Below are 16,519 nucleotides of genomic sequence, written 5' to 3' on the forward strand. Positions count from 1 at the left end.
TAAGTAGAACTGGAACAAAGAATATTTCATATATCCCACAAAAAGGCAGGCAGAGATGGCTAGGTCCTATACAGGTTCCCATAGCAACACCTTTTACTAGGAGGAAGTTGAGTGCAAACAAAGAAGTTCAATGTAAGAAGATTTAAACTGTCATTTAAGAAACCTATACCTATAAATTATATACAATAAGTAAACTTAGATGTTCCAGAAATTGAAAAAGATAAATACTAGATAACTGGTGACAAGTGGGCATTATTTGTCTGTTTATTTAGAAAACAATAGATTTCAAGCAAGGAGTAGTTTCTCACAAACTACATGGCCATATGAACAAATTTGTAAAGGCAAAATACTGCGGATGCTGGAAATCAGAAACGAAAACAAACAATGCTGGAAAAACTCAGCAGGCCTGACAGCATCTGTGGAGAGAGAGACAGAGATAATGTTTCGAGTCTGTAAGACTCTTCAGATCTGAAGACGAGTCTTAGAAACTTGAAACGTTATCTTTGAATAAATTTGTAATTGTCTTTCTACAAATTGACAGTAGATGGCAGTGGAGACAATCTTTGTTGAATTTGGTTGTCAACTGAATATAACAACCTATACTAATTGTACAATCATAGGACCATGCAGCACAGGTGGCCATTTGGCCCATTTCTTTGTCAGCTCTTTTAAAGAGCTGTCCATTAATTCCCACTCTCTGCTCTTTGCCCATATCCCTGCACGTTTTCATTTTCAAGTATTTATCCATTTCATTTTGAAAATTACTATTGAATCTGCTTCTACCAGCCTTTCACTGATACACTAGAAATGCCACATCTGTAGATTTACAGTTTAGAACAAATGCTAAGTTTATTGTTGTAAAAACTGTTTTCATGGTTATAATTTTTCAGTGGAATGGACCTCATCAAACGTATTTAATTGTGATTATACAGTTAGATGATTTTTCTAAACTACCTCCAAAGCAAGAGAGAAAATTAGTGAGTGTGATTCTTTGCACTGCTAGTGGCGGGCCTTTTGGGCCAATGCAAATTTGTGGTGAAAAATAACAGCCCTGATGTATAATGGGGAGAAGGATCAAATAGGTTGCAAACCATTGGGCCAGAGAAGGAGATGAAGTCAGTGATCAAGCTACAGAGTTTGGAGTAGGGGCTGGAGATGATGGTTTCAGTTTTTCCAGTGGATTGAATGTCATAGCTTTTACTTTGACAGAATCCACCACAAAGGCCCAACATTAGCACAAGCGAAATTATGCCAAAATGGGCTCTGCAAGTTGGTAAAGAAAAGTCTTCCTACCATCTGCACCTTTACCCTGGAAGACATCTTGCCACTTCTTTTCTCCTCAAAATTCAACTTTCTGACAAAGCTTTGGCTACTTCCTACATGAGGCTTATCCAACCTTTTCCATTGGAGGGGCGACATTTCCATTTTTTTCTCCCTCAAGGGGCCAATGAGCAAATTTCAGAAAGGTAAGGTTCAGCACAACTTGAAACTGAATTTCAAAAAAACAGTTGAGGTATTAAGAATTGCTGAGCAAAATTGAAGCAATGTCATAGCAATCAGTTTAAGTTAGAAAAGAGTAATTAGTAAAAATTACCGGAGCTTGAGTAGGTCAGTGTGAGTGTGCCAGGCTCACACTCAGTCTCAGGGTGCCCACACACGCATACACAGTTGGTGAGGGTGAATATGTTGGTGTGTGGTGGTGAGAGTGAGAAAACAGACTGGGAGTAAGGCAGACTCATTCACTCACTCATTCACTCTCACTCACATAATCACGCTCTTTCTCCCCCCGCCCCCAACACAAACACTCCATGCATGCACTGTTTCTCCCCCACACACAAAGGCGCACTCTCCCCCCCGCCCCACCCTCCCCCCACACACACACACACACACTCTCTCCCCCTCTCTCTCCCTCATACCCCCACTCTCTCTTTCCCCCCTCAACCCTCTCTCTTTCTCCGCCCACACAGTCTCTCCCCCCCTACTCACACTCTCCCTCAAGCCTGGCAGAAGGTAACAACTAAGCTTAAAAGTTGCATATTTTGGCAGATCCAGAAACAGACGGTATACCTTTTAGCACTTGGCTTGCCTGGTTTCTTGAGTTTGGATCTCACCTCAAATATGCTAGTTTGCATCTCTTAAGTGTAAGCCCAATAACAATGAATGTGAAAACCCAGGTATATAAAAATGGCCACCACTTGTGCTCTGAATTCGATATTAAGGATTATGCCCCCTTGTTCTGGATTCTCACAAATATTAATGTAAGAAATTGCCAAGAGCAATTTTCAGCTCATTAACCTTCTGAGGCTTATTAAATGTTTGTCCTATTGTACACAAATGTCTGGTCCAGATTACAAGCAGATATAGTTTGGCACTGTTTTTCATAATAAAAGCTATCATTGGGTTGAAAATTAGTAGCAAAGACTTGAACGTATTTATACTTACTGTCATGATAATGAAGGAAAAACACTGAATTGCATCTAGAAATATTGGACTTTAAAAAATAAGACCTGAATTTTTAAAATGCACACAAGCCACTGACTGGAATGCTGCAGGGTGACTTCCTAAGAGGTAATGGAACCCCACTTCCAAAGAGACAATGGGACCTAATGGAAGAGATGAATATCATCTCATCAAGAAATTCTTTGGGCAATGCCCAGATTTGTGAATTCACTTCCCACTTGGAATATACAAAGGAGGGGTTAAAAATGAGCAGAAAAGCTGCCCCAGTATCGGGGGGTATTCTGAGAGAGAACAAGTGCTGGAAGTTTCACTCAGAAGTAACAGCCACACATACTAACCCCTGCAAATCGCCATTTTGCAGATATCCTGATCTTTCTCCCTCTCCACTGGAGTCAACTCCGCTGGAGCCTAGAATCCAGCTATTTGTCTGCTGGAGCCAACTCTACTGGAATCTTGACCTTCAAAACCAGATCGATTGGGCCTGGGAAAAAGCTATTTGCGAAAAGGATCCCTTTCAGATTAAACCTTGTTGTGACCATCGGAGGGTGGGTGCTGAATAAAGACGGGGAGCCAGTTCATCCCTCCTCAGCTGGGGCATAATAATTGGCGGGGAGTGGGGGGAGAGTCCCAGTCAGACAGTGTCAAATTGAGGGGGTCTTGCCTGGATCAACAACTTTGGGGAACCTCACCTGGGGGTGAGTTGGAACATTACATTAATTTTAATTTTTCAGTTGCATGCTTCCAGCCGAAATGACACGCAAACTTTACGCAGTGTGATAAATACTCTTGAAATTTTACTGCAGTCAACACAGGCACAGCACATCAAATGGAAGACAATAACTTGGAAAACTTTACTATAATTAAAATCATGCAAGAAATAGTGCAAATAAAATGAATAGTAGGATAATTGAATAAATGTTGAAATGATTGGTTTTCCACAATTGACAACATTGAACAATTATCACCAAGTATTAGTTGTGCCACAGATTCCAGGACTTCCAGCAAGAGGTGGGCTCTGTTTTTGCTGATGCATTTAGCATTGAAATCCTGCAACTGGACTTCTACCTTTTGTTACACATGGTCAGTCACATATTGTGCAGCAAGTGAAACTGGGACACATAATTTACGATTGTTGGGAGTACACAGTAAGTCAGCTGGATACTATAAAGAAACTAGGCTTTTGAGGCTGCGTACTGTACTCTTCAACAGAACTGAGGGGCACACAACCAAAATGCCATAACCTTTCCAAAGTACAGATACTGACTGAGTCTGTGTCTTTCCAACTCAGATTGCCAGTTTCTCCTTTCTAATTAACATAGATCATTTATGTTCAGCTTTAGGAATAAACAACTTCATAAAATTAATTAAGCAAATCATTTTCCACAGTTTTGACAATTTTTTTAAACTACGAGAAATTTAAGAGCTGTCGTGATCAAAGTTAATGTAATTTTATGCAGCTGATTCTTTTATCAAACCAATTACTTAAATGATCAGATGGTACAGTAAATTCTATTCCACAGCTTCGGTAAAGTGGCAACCATGAGAGACCACATTTGCTGAAGATTACATTGCATGAATGCACAATTCATCCAAGCAATCCAGTCTGCAGCCATCCCCAGCTGTGACAGGCTTTTTTGAGAAGTTATTTTCTTCTCTTCCTTGGGTCTCAGTATGTGCGCCACTGTTCCCACCTTCAAAATGTGGGACAGGGCTGGTGATGCAGAGTTTCTCAGTGCCAACATGCTCCCAGGCCACTGTTAATGCAACCTCAAGATTGGTGCATGAATGCAAACTACAGTGAATGCATTTTCTTCCTTGTTCTCCACCAATAAGAAGCATTGTACTTCCTCTTGGCAGCTCAGTATTGGAGAGATTGAACAGTCTGCGTCATTATGGGCAAACAGATGGCCTACCACTCTATGGTGCACTTCTCAACTCCTACATCCATCCCAACCCAATTCACTGATTTGGGAACAAGCAATTGCATCATGTTGCAACATTCTTGCCTGTGGCAAAAGGTCACGGATTCAAGTCTCGAATCAAGGTTGAGATTTCAGTGTAGCACTGAGGGAGTGCAGTCTTTCAGATGAGATGTTAAACCAAAGCCCTATCTGCCCTCTCAGATGGATGTGAAAGACCCCATGACACTGGTGAAAGAGATGGGAGTTCTCCCTGCTACCCTGGTCCATATTTCACCCATCACTAAATCAGATTCTATGGTTATTATCACTGACTGCTGCCTGTGTTACATTTCCTTATATTGCAATAGTGACTGCACTTCATTGGCTGTGAAGTACTTTGAGATATCCTGATGTTCTATATAAATGCCAGTTCTTTCTTTCATGGTACACAGGATTTTGTATGGCAAGCGTTACTTTTAAAAATGTGAACGTTCCATAAATCACACGTACTGCTGACATAGTAAAATTGGAATTGCTTTACCTTATGCAAAATGAAATCAATAATGCACCAAAACTGACAACATTTTGTGGCATTTATTTACAAAAAAATGCAAAAAATTAATTCTGGTTGGTTTCATCATTGTTGCAAACTATATTGTCATGCGTTTACAAGAGGTTATACAGATTTATCATTCAGGTGAAATCTTTATATTCGCCTGGGTGAAAAAGCATTACATTGAAGAGTGGAAAATAGCACATGTGTCCATTTAGTAAGCATTAAGCTAAGCTTTTTTTTTGGTAAGACTCCTTTTCCATTAGCTGTCTTCCATTTTGCTTGAAATTTTATGCATTTATTTCCTCATACTGACTTGTTCAAGTTCCTAGTTGTCCTCCTAAAAGGGAGTAACCTTTTGTACTGGTCCTCTACCAGATGGCTTTCACGTTATTAGGTGTCGGCTTTCCATTAAAGCAGTCCAATCAGTTTTCACCATCTTATTGTTGGTCTCAATTATTGCAAGAATGGATGACTTTAAAAAATATCCCACATGTCTAGAATGCTTCAATGATCACAACATGTATATTGCAGAACACCGCAGACAACTAGCCTTCCTTCAGGTTTTGTGGACTTCTTTGTTTTTTCACCGAGTTCTGAATCATTAGCTGGTGCACTGTCATGTAATGACATTTATGATCACTAATCATACTTATGCAGCATTTTAGGCTCTTCTGAACATTTATTTTTCCAGCTGAGGACTTCTTGGCAAGCTTGCTTTTGCTGAAAGCTTTCTAATCTTCTTTAGCATCGCCCTTCTCCTCACACTCTGTTCCATAACTGAGATGGATTAATCCAGAAGTGGGACAGTCTCTCCCTGGGGATAAAGTTGAAAGAAGTCTTGTTACTGAGCAATTCTTAAAAATTCCAGCAATAGCTTCTTTTTCATGGGGTAAAGAACAAAAGGAGTGATTCATTGACTTGCTGCTCCAGGCGAGAATTGCCCCCAATGGGGGGAGGGGGGTTGTGGGTAGCTGGCGATGGGGCAAGACTGTAGTCCTCATTTCTAACCCACGTGACCACTGTTCCCTGTTGGGAGGGTGGGATCAAGGAGTCACTCATCATTAATTAGTTCTGCCACTGAAGGTGGGTGGAGATGTTTTTTCTCCTGTTTGTTAGGCTAATTGTCTGTAAACAATATATCTCAAAAACTAATTGATGGACTTCAATAAAACTTGGTACATAGATTGGCCCAAAGAAGAACTGATTAGTTTTGGCGATGATGTAGATCTGGATCCTGGAATTTTTTAAAGGATCCTTTAACATTGAGAGATATGGAGAATTGACTTTTTAAGAATGTTGTGGGTTGTTACATTTAGAATGTTGTTGGTTGTTTTAGAATCTCGTGGATTGTTTCAGCTGCTGTGGTGCAATTTGTCACAGCTGTCAAAATGTGAGCAGAGTTTTCAAATCAGGTTGTTGGATGTGGATTGGCCTAAAGTCATCTCAATGAGATGGAAGCCCTTAATAAAAAGATGTTTTTTTTCAGCTTTGTAGTTATAGTGCATCAACCAGGCAGGGAAAAGCCTCAAGAAAGAGCTGAGTAATTATAATAGCATTGAATTAACACGGCGTGGCAGAGGTAAGCGGCCTACTAAGTGCCCTCTTCATTTGTTTATTATTGCATTTCGTGGTCATGTCCTACCTGAAGTACAATAGAGTGTGTGTTTATTTGAGTGAATTATTTACTTTTCAGTCTATTCTTCTAAATTGTTAATGAAACATTCACAAGGTCATAACTAGTAGATCATAGCACGAGTGGTGCATCACTGCTTTCAGTACACTTGACATAGGGCTTTCAGTGTGATACTGAAAGCAGTAATAATTGTTCACTGATACAAAATCCTATGTTTCACTTGTGACCTTGAATGCATTAACAATGCTAATTTTTAAATATTTATTACGGCATAGGCTGTTTTAATCATCTGATAGATGAGGATATGTGTTGGGAAAACATTCAGTGAAGCATATCTTACTGTTCTAGTGGAGGCGAATCAATCCAGGATGAGTGGTGTATCCTCGGGCACCTTGCTTTTCTTGTTGGAGGTTACTTTGCCTGCAGTGGAAGCCTGTTTACGCTTATTCCCGGTCTCTACCTGCTGAACGCTTTTGACTTTTTCAGGTACTTCTTCAGTAGAAGGATCTAACTAGAGATGGGCATAAATCTAGGAAAGTTAGACCTTCTCTTAAAAAGAAATATTAAACAAACTAGCACATTTTTTTACTTATTTATATTGATATGAACCCAATTTTCTCCCCAAAACAAGGTACAAAAGACAACAATGCCTGATCACTGGATCAATTAAATAACAATACTAACTGATAGTTAGACATTAAACATTAAGGGGTAGTCTCTTAAATTCTCAATGTACAGGTTTTGCACACCACCCTTTCACCCAAGCTAATAGATGTCTTAGACGTGTGTATGGAATACTCGCCTAGATGGGTGCAGTTGTAACAACACTCAAGCAGCTCAACACTAGGTCAAAATAATCCATTTGGTTAGCCCCCATGCCCCGAACTCAACATCCACCTTACCCCGCCCGCGATACATACAAACTAGGAGCAGAAGTAGGCCACTCGGCCCTTCAACTCTGCTCCGCCATTCATAGCTGATCTGACTGTAACCTCCCGTCTACCCCCAATAACCTTTCACCCCCTTGTTAATCAAGAATCTATCTAGCTCTGCCTTTGAAATATTCAAAGACCCTACTTCCACTGCCTTTTCAGGGAGAGAGTTCCAAAGGCTCACGACCCTCAGAGAAAAAAATTCTCATCTCGGTCTTGAATGAGCAACACTCTATTTTAAACTGTGCCCCCTAGTTCTGAATTCTCCCACAAGAGGAAACACCCTCTTCACATCCACTCTGTCAAGACCCCTCAGGATCTTAAAATTTTCAATAATGCCACCTTTCACTCTTCTAAACTCCAGTGGATACAAGCCTAACCTGTCCAACCTTTCCTCATAAGACAACTCACCTACTCCTTATATTAGCCTAGTAAACCTTCTTTGAACTGCTTCTAACACATTTACATCTTTCCTTAAATAAGGAGACCAATACTGTACACAGTACTCCAGATGTGGTTTCACCTGTGCCCTGTACAACTGAAGGATAACCTCCCTGCTTTTGTATTCAATTCCCCTCACAATAAACAATAACATTCTATTAGCTTTCCTAATTACTTTCTGTACATGCATATAGCCTTTTGTGATTCATGCAAGAGGACACCCAGGTCCTTCTGAATCTCAGAGGTCTGCAATCTCTCACCATTTAGATAATATGCTGCTTTTTTATTCTTCCAGCCAAAATGGACAATTTCACATTTGCCCACATTATACTCCATTTTCCAGGTCCTTTCCCACTCAATCTATGTCACTTTGTAGCCTCTATATGTCATCTTCACAACTTACTTTCCTACCATGTGTCATCAGCAAATTTAGCAACCATATCATCTGTCCCTTCATCCAAGTCATTTATATAAATTGTAAAAAGTTGAGGCCCAGCACTGATCCCTGTAGCACACAACTCATTACATCCCGCCAACCAGAAAAAGACCCATTTATGACTACCTTCTGTTTCCTGTTAGCTAGCCAATCTTCTATCCATGCCAATATATTACCCCCTACACCATGAACTTTTATTTTCTGCAAAACCTTTGATGTGGCACCTTATCAAAAGCCTTCTGGAAACTAAATACAGTACATCCAGCGGTTCCCCTTTAACTACAGCATATGTGGCGCCTTCAAAGAATGCCAATAAATTGGTTAAACATGATTTCCCTTTCACAAAACCATGTTGACACTGCCTGATTGTGCTCTGCTATAACATCTTTAATAATAGTTTCTAACATTTTCCCTGTGACAGATGTCAGGCTAACTGACCTGTAGTTTCCTGTTTCTGTCTCTTCCTTTTTGAATAAAGGGAGTTACATTTGCTATTTTCCAATCCATCGGGACTCGGGGATTTGTCAGCCTGCAGCTCCAACAATTTGCTCAATACCACTCCTCTGGTGATAGTAATTTTCTTGAGTTCTTCCCTCCCTTCTGTTTCCTGATTTACAGCTATTTCAGGGATGTTACTCGTATCCTCTATAGTGAAAACCGATGCCAAATATCTCTTCAATTCATCTGCCATCTCCTTACTTTCACTTATTACTTCATCAGACTCACTTTTCTTATTTAAATATCTATAAAAACTCTTACAATCCGGCTTTATATTTCTAGCTAGCTTTCTCTCTCTCGTGCTCTAATTTTTCCCTCCTTATTAATATTTTGCCATTCTTTGCTGTTCTTTATATTCTGTCCAATCTTCTGACCTGCCACCCCTCTCTGCGCAATTATATGCTTTTTCTTTAAGTTTGATACTGTCTTTAACTTTTTCAGTTAACCACGGATGGTGGGTTCTCCCTTTGTTTCTTTCTCGTTGGAATGTATTTATTCTGGGTATTCTGAAATATCCCTTTAAAAGTCTGCCACTGCATCTCTATGGACTTATCCCTTAACCTAATTCGCCAGCTCACTCTAGTTCTGCTTTCACGCCCTCTTAATTGCTTTTATTTCAGTTTAAAATACTAGGCCTGGACCCACTCTCCTCTCCCTCAAACTGAATGTAAAATTTAATCAGATTATAGTTGCTGCTACCTAGAGATGCCTTCACTGTGAGGTTATCAATTAATCCCATCTTGTTGCACAGTACCAGGTCTAGTACAGCCTGCTCTCTGGTTGGCTCCAGAACGTGCTGTTCCAAGAAACTATCCCGAAACATACCATGAACTCCTCATCTAGGCCACATTTGCCCATTTGATTTTTCCAGTCTATATGTAGATTAAAATCCCCCATGATTATTGCTGTACCTTTCTGACAAGCTCCCATTATCTCTTCCTTTATACTCTCTCCTACTGTGTAGTTACAATTAGGGGGCCTGTACACCACTCCCAAAGGAACTGTTTGCCTTTATTGTTTCTCATCTCAACCCAAACTGCTTCTACATTCTGATTTCATGAACTTAGGTCATCCCGCTCTAACGTGCTAAAGCCATCATTAATTAACAGAGCCGCCCCTCCACCTTTTCCTAACTTCCTGTCCTTCCTAAATGTCACATACCCTTCAACTTTCAGGTCCCAATCTATGTCATCCTGCAGCTATGTCTCTGAAATAGATTTCTGATCGTACTTATTTATTTGCGCTACCAGTTAATCTGTTTTGTTTCAAATACTCAGTGCATTTAGATACAGAGCCTTTAATTTTATCCTTTTATTATTTCTGTAATGTCTGGCCTTATCTGATTTACTCTTAGGTTTGTACTCTCTGTCCCTTCCTGTCACATTCTGTTTATCATTTCCCATATTAGTACCTTTCTCTCTTGCCTTGTCTCTACTCTATTGTTTACCATATCTTTCCAAATGTGATCCCTTGCCCCCACTATTTAGTTTAAAGCCCTCTCCAGTTTCCTAGTTATGCAGCTTGCTAGAGCATCAGTCCCAGCATGGTTCAGGTGTAGACTGTCCCAGTGGTACAGCCCCAACCCCCACTTTCCCCAGCACTGGTGCTAGTGCCCCACAAACAGGGACTCACTTCTCCCACACCAGTCTTTGAGCCACACATTCATTTCTCTAACCTTATTTGCCCTATGCCAATTTGCACGAGGCTCAGGTAATAAGCCAGAGACTATTACCTTTGAAGTTCTGCTTCTTAATTTGGCCCATAGCTCCTCATAGTGCCTATGTAGAACCTCCTTCCTTGTCCTGCATTTGCTGTTGGTACCTACATGGACCACGACCACTGGATCCTCCCCCTCACACTGCAAGTTCTTCTCCAGCCCTGAGCAAATGTCCCGAACCCAGGCACCGGACAGGCAACACAGCTGTCTGGACTCTCGCTCTTTGCTACAGAGAACAGTATCAATCCCCCTCACTGCACTGTCCCCTGTACTGCAGTGGCAATGGTCAGTCAGCTCATCAACTCTGCAGCCCCCACTCCCATCCAAACAAACTGAGAGAACCTCAAACTTGTTGGACAATTGCAGAGGTTGACATTCCTGGCCTCTGGGTCCCCTCACCTGCCTCACCTGCAGTCAAAGCCTCCATTCCCTGGCCACCTTCCATATCAGAAGACCCTATTCTAAGGAATGTGACTGCCTCCTGGTACAAATCATCCAGGTAATTCTTCCCCTCCCTGATGTGACACAGTGTCCACAGCTCAGCCTCCAGCTCAGTGACTCTGAGCCGAAGCTCCTCGAGGCGCAGATACTTACTGCAGACATGTTTACCCTGGGTCACACTGGCATTCAGGAGCTTCCACATGCTGCAGCCATGACACATCACCTGTCCTGCCGTATTTATGTGCTTTAATTAATTAATTACTTAATTATTTTATTCAATTATTTATTTTCTTTTATGTATTTTACAAATCTCACCATAAATTCCTGTACTATTTTGAATCTTAGGAATAGAATAGACTTATCCACTTACCAGATACTTAATAAACAGCTAGCTTCTTCCCTGTAATAGAGCAAGAACCAATTCCTGCAGGGTGAAAAAAATTAGGAAAAAAAGAGGGGCTACGTTCCTCCCCTCCTCACCAAACTTCTGCAGCTCACCAAACTCTCACATTCCGTTCAAGTCACACTCAGTGCTGGTCACATTGTGAATGTCTGAATTTATATGTTCTGAAACCATGTCGTTATATGTTCTGTACCATGTAGTTGCAGTATGTACAATCTACAGGATGTACATTAGCAAGTCATTAAGGGTAAGCCCCGAGTGCTTCTCTCTCCTGTGACCTCTGCCACTGGTAAGAGCAGAAATACCTTGGGAACAACATAATCTCTCAAGTCAAACACCATCCCAACCTAGGGATATATTGCCATGCTTTCATCGTCATCTAAAGAATGTATCTAATACAATTTTGGGCACGCCATCACCACTAGGGCCACAGCGGTTCAAGAAGGCCAACCACCTTCTCAGGGTATCTAGGGATGATGGATAAATGTGGCCTTGCCACACCCAGCCAACATTTTTTTTCAGAGTACTGAACAAAAGCCTCAACCTTCCTCCATCTTTGTGATTACTCTTTCCACTTCTTCCATACTCAAGCTATAGTTTTACATTAATACTTCCATAATTACCTCGTTATTTCTCAATCGCATAGGAACGGAAATGACATGCTTCTTATTGCTCAGCAGATTAGCCTTGGGTGCCTCCTTCAGGTAAGAAATTGTGGCGAATGCAGTAAAGCTGAAATCTTCTCTGTAAACCAAACAGCAATTCTATTATATTGAGCAGAATCACTGAATTAAAATCAATTTCAGTTAATCTTAATGGACGCTTTGAGAAATAGTTCAATAAAGACTCATAGAAATTTAAGCACAGGAAGCCTTCATTTAGCCTCTGCGCTCAGTGCTTCAGTTCTTCAAATGGAGATGTCTTATTGTTTAATCCCATTACCATCCCCATGTCATGTATCCTGATTTGCTTTCATTTTCAAATATCCTTTCAATTCCCTTTTAAATTATGCTAGTTTCTGCCTCATTAGCCTATTGTGATAAAGCATTCTACATATTAATAACCCTTGTGTGTAAAAGTATTCTATTTGCCTCCAAGCCCTTTGTTTCCGATCTGCCATCTAGTGGAAACAACTGTTCACCATCTCAAAACTGTTCTTAATTTTCAGGACCTTGCTGAGATCACTCCCTTAACCTATTCTGTTCAAATAATACAGCCCCAGTTTTGAAGCTTTGTTTAATAACTATAACCTCTTATTCTTGCCATCATCCTAGTAAATCTTCAGTGTTCCCATTGCATGGTTCTACTACATAATTATAAAATTACTAAAGGATCATCACACTTACTTCAAGTATTGTTCTAGAAGAAGATGGACAATTAGTTCTTCCATTTCATTTCTGGAAAGATCTGGAGGGCTTACAGAAGCCACCCTCAGTTTAGAGGGACCCTTCCCATTCCAGGCTTCAATTAACTTCAGTGGGGTGAGCTTTTCACCAAGTTGCTCAGCTTGCTTTAGTATTTTGATCAGATCAACACAGTAACTGGTTACATTGACCTTTGCATTTGCTACAAGACAAAAATAAATGCATCGCAGCATCAGAAAGGATTGCTTTACACTTTAATTAGATTGCTACTACACTGCAATTTATTTGTTTGAGCATGTATAAATATTAAATTTTAATATTGAGCTTCAAGAATACATTAAAGGCCACTTAATTCCAAGTCAAAACAATACTCATCATTGAAGCAGTGATGGTACAGAAAATCATTCTCTCCCACATTATAACTTCTATATGGAAAACCATTCTCTCCCTTGTTAAAAAAACTCTCTCCCATATAATAGCAGCTCTTATATAGAAAACCACTCTCTCCTACATAATAGCAGCTCCTGTATAGAAAACCATTCCCTCCCACATCTCCCAATGCTTTAAGTTTCCAATTGGGAGTTTGAATCCGAGCTGTTAAGCAACATTCAAATTCTATTTCAACATTTGTCTTTCAGGTTGCTGGTGGGTAAGAGGAGGTGAAGAAGAGTAGGACACAACCCAAACGAACAGATCAAATTGAAACTGTTTACAACCTTAATTCTATCATGACATACCGATGAAAGGTCATCAACCTGAAGCCTTAACTCTGTTCTTCTCTCCAAAGATGCTACCTGACCTGCTGAGTGCTTCCAGCATTTTCTGTTTTTATTAACTCTGCACGACTGGCGACAGGTTGCTGTTTAAATACTGCTAAGTGCTGCTTGTTTTGTTAATATAGACAGGTGCACAGGTGAACACTCACCCTTCCTGCCAGCAGTCTGACCCTACTGGATAGTTCTCACTATTAATTGTGTATGTTTTACTTTTAATGGTCTCAATTACGGTCAAACATGAAACACCAGTCACTGCCTGGCGACTGAAGTTAAAACTCGCTGGCAATAATGGAAAATACAAACTCAGGTGCCGCGTCCAAAACAGATTAACTCTGAAAATATAAACAGTGCTAAAACACAGTAATGTATGAGTGTTTATGGGTACAATATACTCTTGGGTGTGACAAATGCCTAAATTACTAATGTTTCAGTTTTGCTTTTAGTGAAGTGATCTTGAATCCCCTGTGATGTTTTTCAAGTTTATATTGTCTATGTTACAGGGACAGTTCAGAACTATTTTCTAATCTTTCCACTTTTACCCTCATTTTCTTTTTCTGACCAATTATCATGCTCTAATCATGCTATGGAATCTACAGAATGTGGTACAATTATTTCCAAACACAATCAAAAAATCAATAAAAATTAGCATTTTTTTTTTGTTGATTTTGAAACTCACTGAATGTTCCTATTGAATAAATAAGACATGGGCCAGAATTTTACCTTCAGCATGTGATCACACACCTGAATGTAATATGACGCGTGATGTCGGGCATGCGTCCCAATGTCATCGCGCAATAATTTGTTTGGCGGGCGCACGCCGGAGTCGGGTGCACGCCTGCCAATAATTGAAAGGCCTATTAAGGCCATTAAGAAGGTAGTTAACTTGAAATTTACGCTGCCCGTCCAACCTAACAGTTGGCGGGCAGGCGAGCAGGCCAAACGGCCTTTACATTTTTAGGAAACCTCATCCACGAGCGGGATGAGGTTTCCTAAAGCTAATACAAATTACATAAAAACTTTATTTTGAAATTAAAAACATGTCCCATCTCATGTGACACAGTCACATGAGGGGACATGTTTCATTAAATTTTTATTGTCGTTCTTAATTTTTTTAAAAAGCGCTTCAATCTCCCTGAGGCAGCTCCATGCCTCAGGGAGATTGAAGCGATCTTTCATGCGCATGCGTGAACTGCGCACCAGGCCCGCTCTCCCTCCTCCCCCACCCGCACAGGCAGCGCACATGATCCACGCAGGGCGGGCCTTAATTGGCCCGCCCATGTGAAATAGCGGAGCCGATCACAGGCAGCAGTCGGCTTCCCAAGCGCCCCCGCCCGCTCACGAGGGAAAAATTCTGGCCATGAGCACTTTGCTTCCACAGCAGTCACATACAGTCACTTTGTAACAAGTTCTCAGGGTACTTAGTTTCTATCAGAAAAATATTCTGGTTACAGGAAGAAAACATATCAACAGAACAAATCAGTACCTGAAAAACCAGAAGTACTTACGTGTTGCGCCATTGTTGCAGTTATCACACATCTTGTTGCACTTTGTTGTATCCCAGACTTCATCAAAATATTGTGCTATCTGCACACGTCGACATCTGGAAACGAAGTACATTGACACACTGCAATGAACATCCCGCTTTTAATTCCGTATAAATGGATGGGTTTTGAATGGGTTAAAACCATAACTTAAGCAGCATCAGTATGAATATACCATGTTAGTATATGCATTGGATTACGGCAGTGTCACAGTGTGAATGTACTGTGTTAGTATACACAGCAAAATGTCTTTTTGAGAAATATTCCTTCCTATATTCCTTTCACTCCCAGATCATCCGACAGCAATTAGAACAATTTCTCTGCAAAAGAAGCCTTGGTGCAAAGGCCATTAGGGATTTGGATTTCAACTGTGACCTCCCAGGTGAGGGTCCAATGCTGGAGTATTTAGACAAGGTGGGTGTCCTAAGAACATCTTTTTATACAAAAGACTTGGGTTGACAGAACCATTTACTGACTGTAGTTTAAAATGTACCTTCTTGAATCCTGACAGTATGCCACCATCTCATAAACTTTCTGCAGTCCTACGTTCTCCATGACCACCATCGTGCTTTGCCTGAAGATATCCATAAACCCAAAGTACAGAATGCAATCGGCTTTTAGGTCATCTCGACCTAGAAAACACAAGGCAGGGAGTAGGTTTATAATAGTTCCTTTTGATTGAAAGATGCCTCCATCTCATTAGCTTAACTAACTGCGCGAGATGCTGCCTGGGTGGTTCATGTTAGCTGATCTCAGCCAGGGAACAGTAAGGTTATGATCTATCTCACTCACCATAGCAAGAAGGAGGGGGACAGCAAAAAACAGCCTACATGTTGGCAGACACAGTTGAGTAGCTTATAAACCTTCAATCTTGATATCAATATTGGTATCTAGGAGTTTAACCAAAGATGCCTGCAAATAGCAGAGAAGCCATACCACAGCACTAAGTCTAAGACTGCACAAGAGGGAGAAATAGACAGGCTTAGAAGATGGAAAATGCTTCATGTGCAGTTCCCAACAAGAAAAGTGAACATATTGGTGATAACTCATCTTGTCTACTTATGTGGTGCACAGCAAAACCAAAAAGGTAAGGAACCAGCATAATTTTTTTAAAAACTGCAATCTCACTTAGCAACTGCCTCTTCTAATTAGTAGTTGCATCAAGAATCTTATCATTAAGTTAATCATAATCAGGTGCAACAGCTGATTGAAACTGCGTGAAGATCCAACTTTTCATATAATCAGCAGAGCTTTCTAAATTAGTGATTACCTACTGAACTGCTTGGAATAGTCAATGTGATCAATATGTTATAAACAGCACCTTCGGAATTAATACCTATAGTAATGGAAATGGCCAGTACCATTTTCTCAGTGTAGGCAGCTGCCTATGCTAAGTGTGTTCGATGCAACTGGTGGCAAT

At 40.5% G+C, this 16,519-nt stretch overlaps 1 protein-coding gene across 2 annotated transcripts in view; it reads right to left on the reverse strand.

Annotated features, from left to right (window-relative positions):
- Positions 1-3,234: 3,234 nt before the first annotated feature.
- recql (RecQ helicase-like) overlaps positions 3,235-16,519 on the reverse strand; it is a 41,484-nt gene continuing 28,199 nt past the window's right edge. For both annotated transcript variants that reach the window (XM_078553592.1, XM_078553593.1), the window contains exons 11-16: positions 15,593-15,731; positions 15,064-15,158; positions 12,765-12,984; positions 12,042-12,162; positions 6,891-7,061; positions 3,235-5,731 (exon numbers count right to left, since the gene is read on the reverse strand). In XM_078553592.1, the coding sequence (XP_078409718.1) occupies positions 6,909-7,061; positions 12,042-12,162; positions 12,765-12,984; positions 15,064-15,158; positions 15,593-15,731 (728 nt within the window). In that variant the 3' untranslated portion in view covers positions 3,235-5,731; positions 6,891-6,908. The remainder of the gene's footprint in view (positions 5,732-6,890; positions 7,062-12,041; positions 12,163-12,764; positions 12,985-15,063; positions 15,159-15,592; positions 15,732-16,519) is intronic.

The sequence above is a fragment of the Cetorhinus maximus genome, chromosome 12 (genome assembly GCF_964194155.1).
Source record: "Cetorhinus maximus chromosome 12, sCetMax3.hap1.1, whole genome shotgun sequence".
NCBI lineage: Eukaryota > Metazoa > Chordata > Chondrichthyes > Lamniformes > Cetorhinidae > Cetorhinus > Cetorhinus maximus.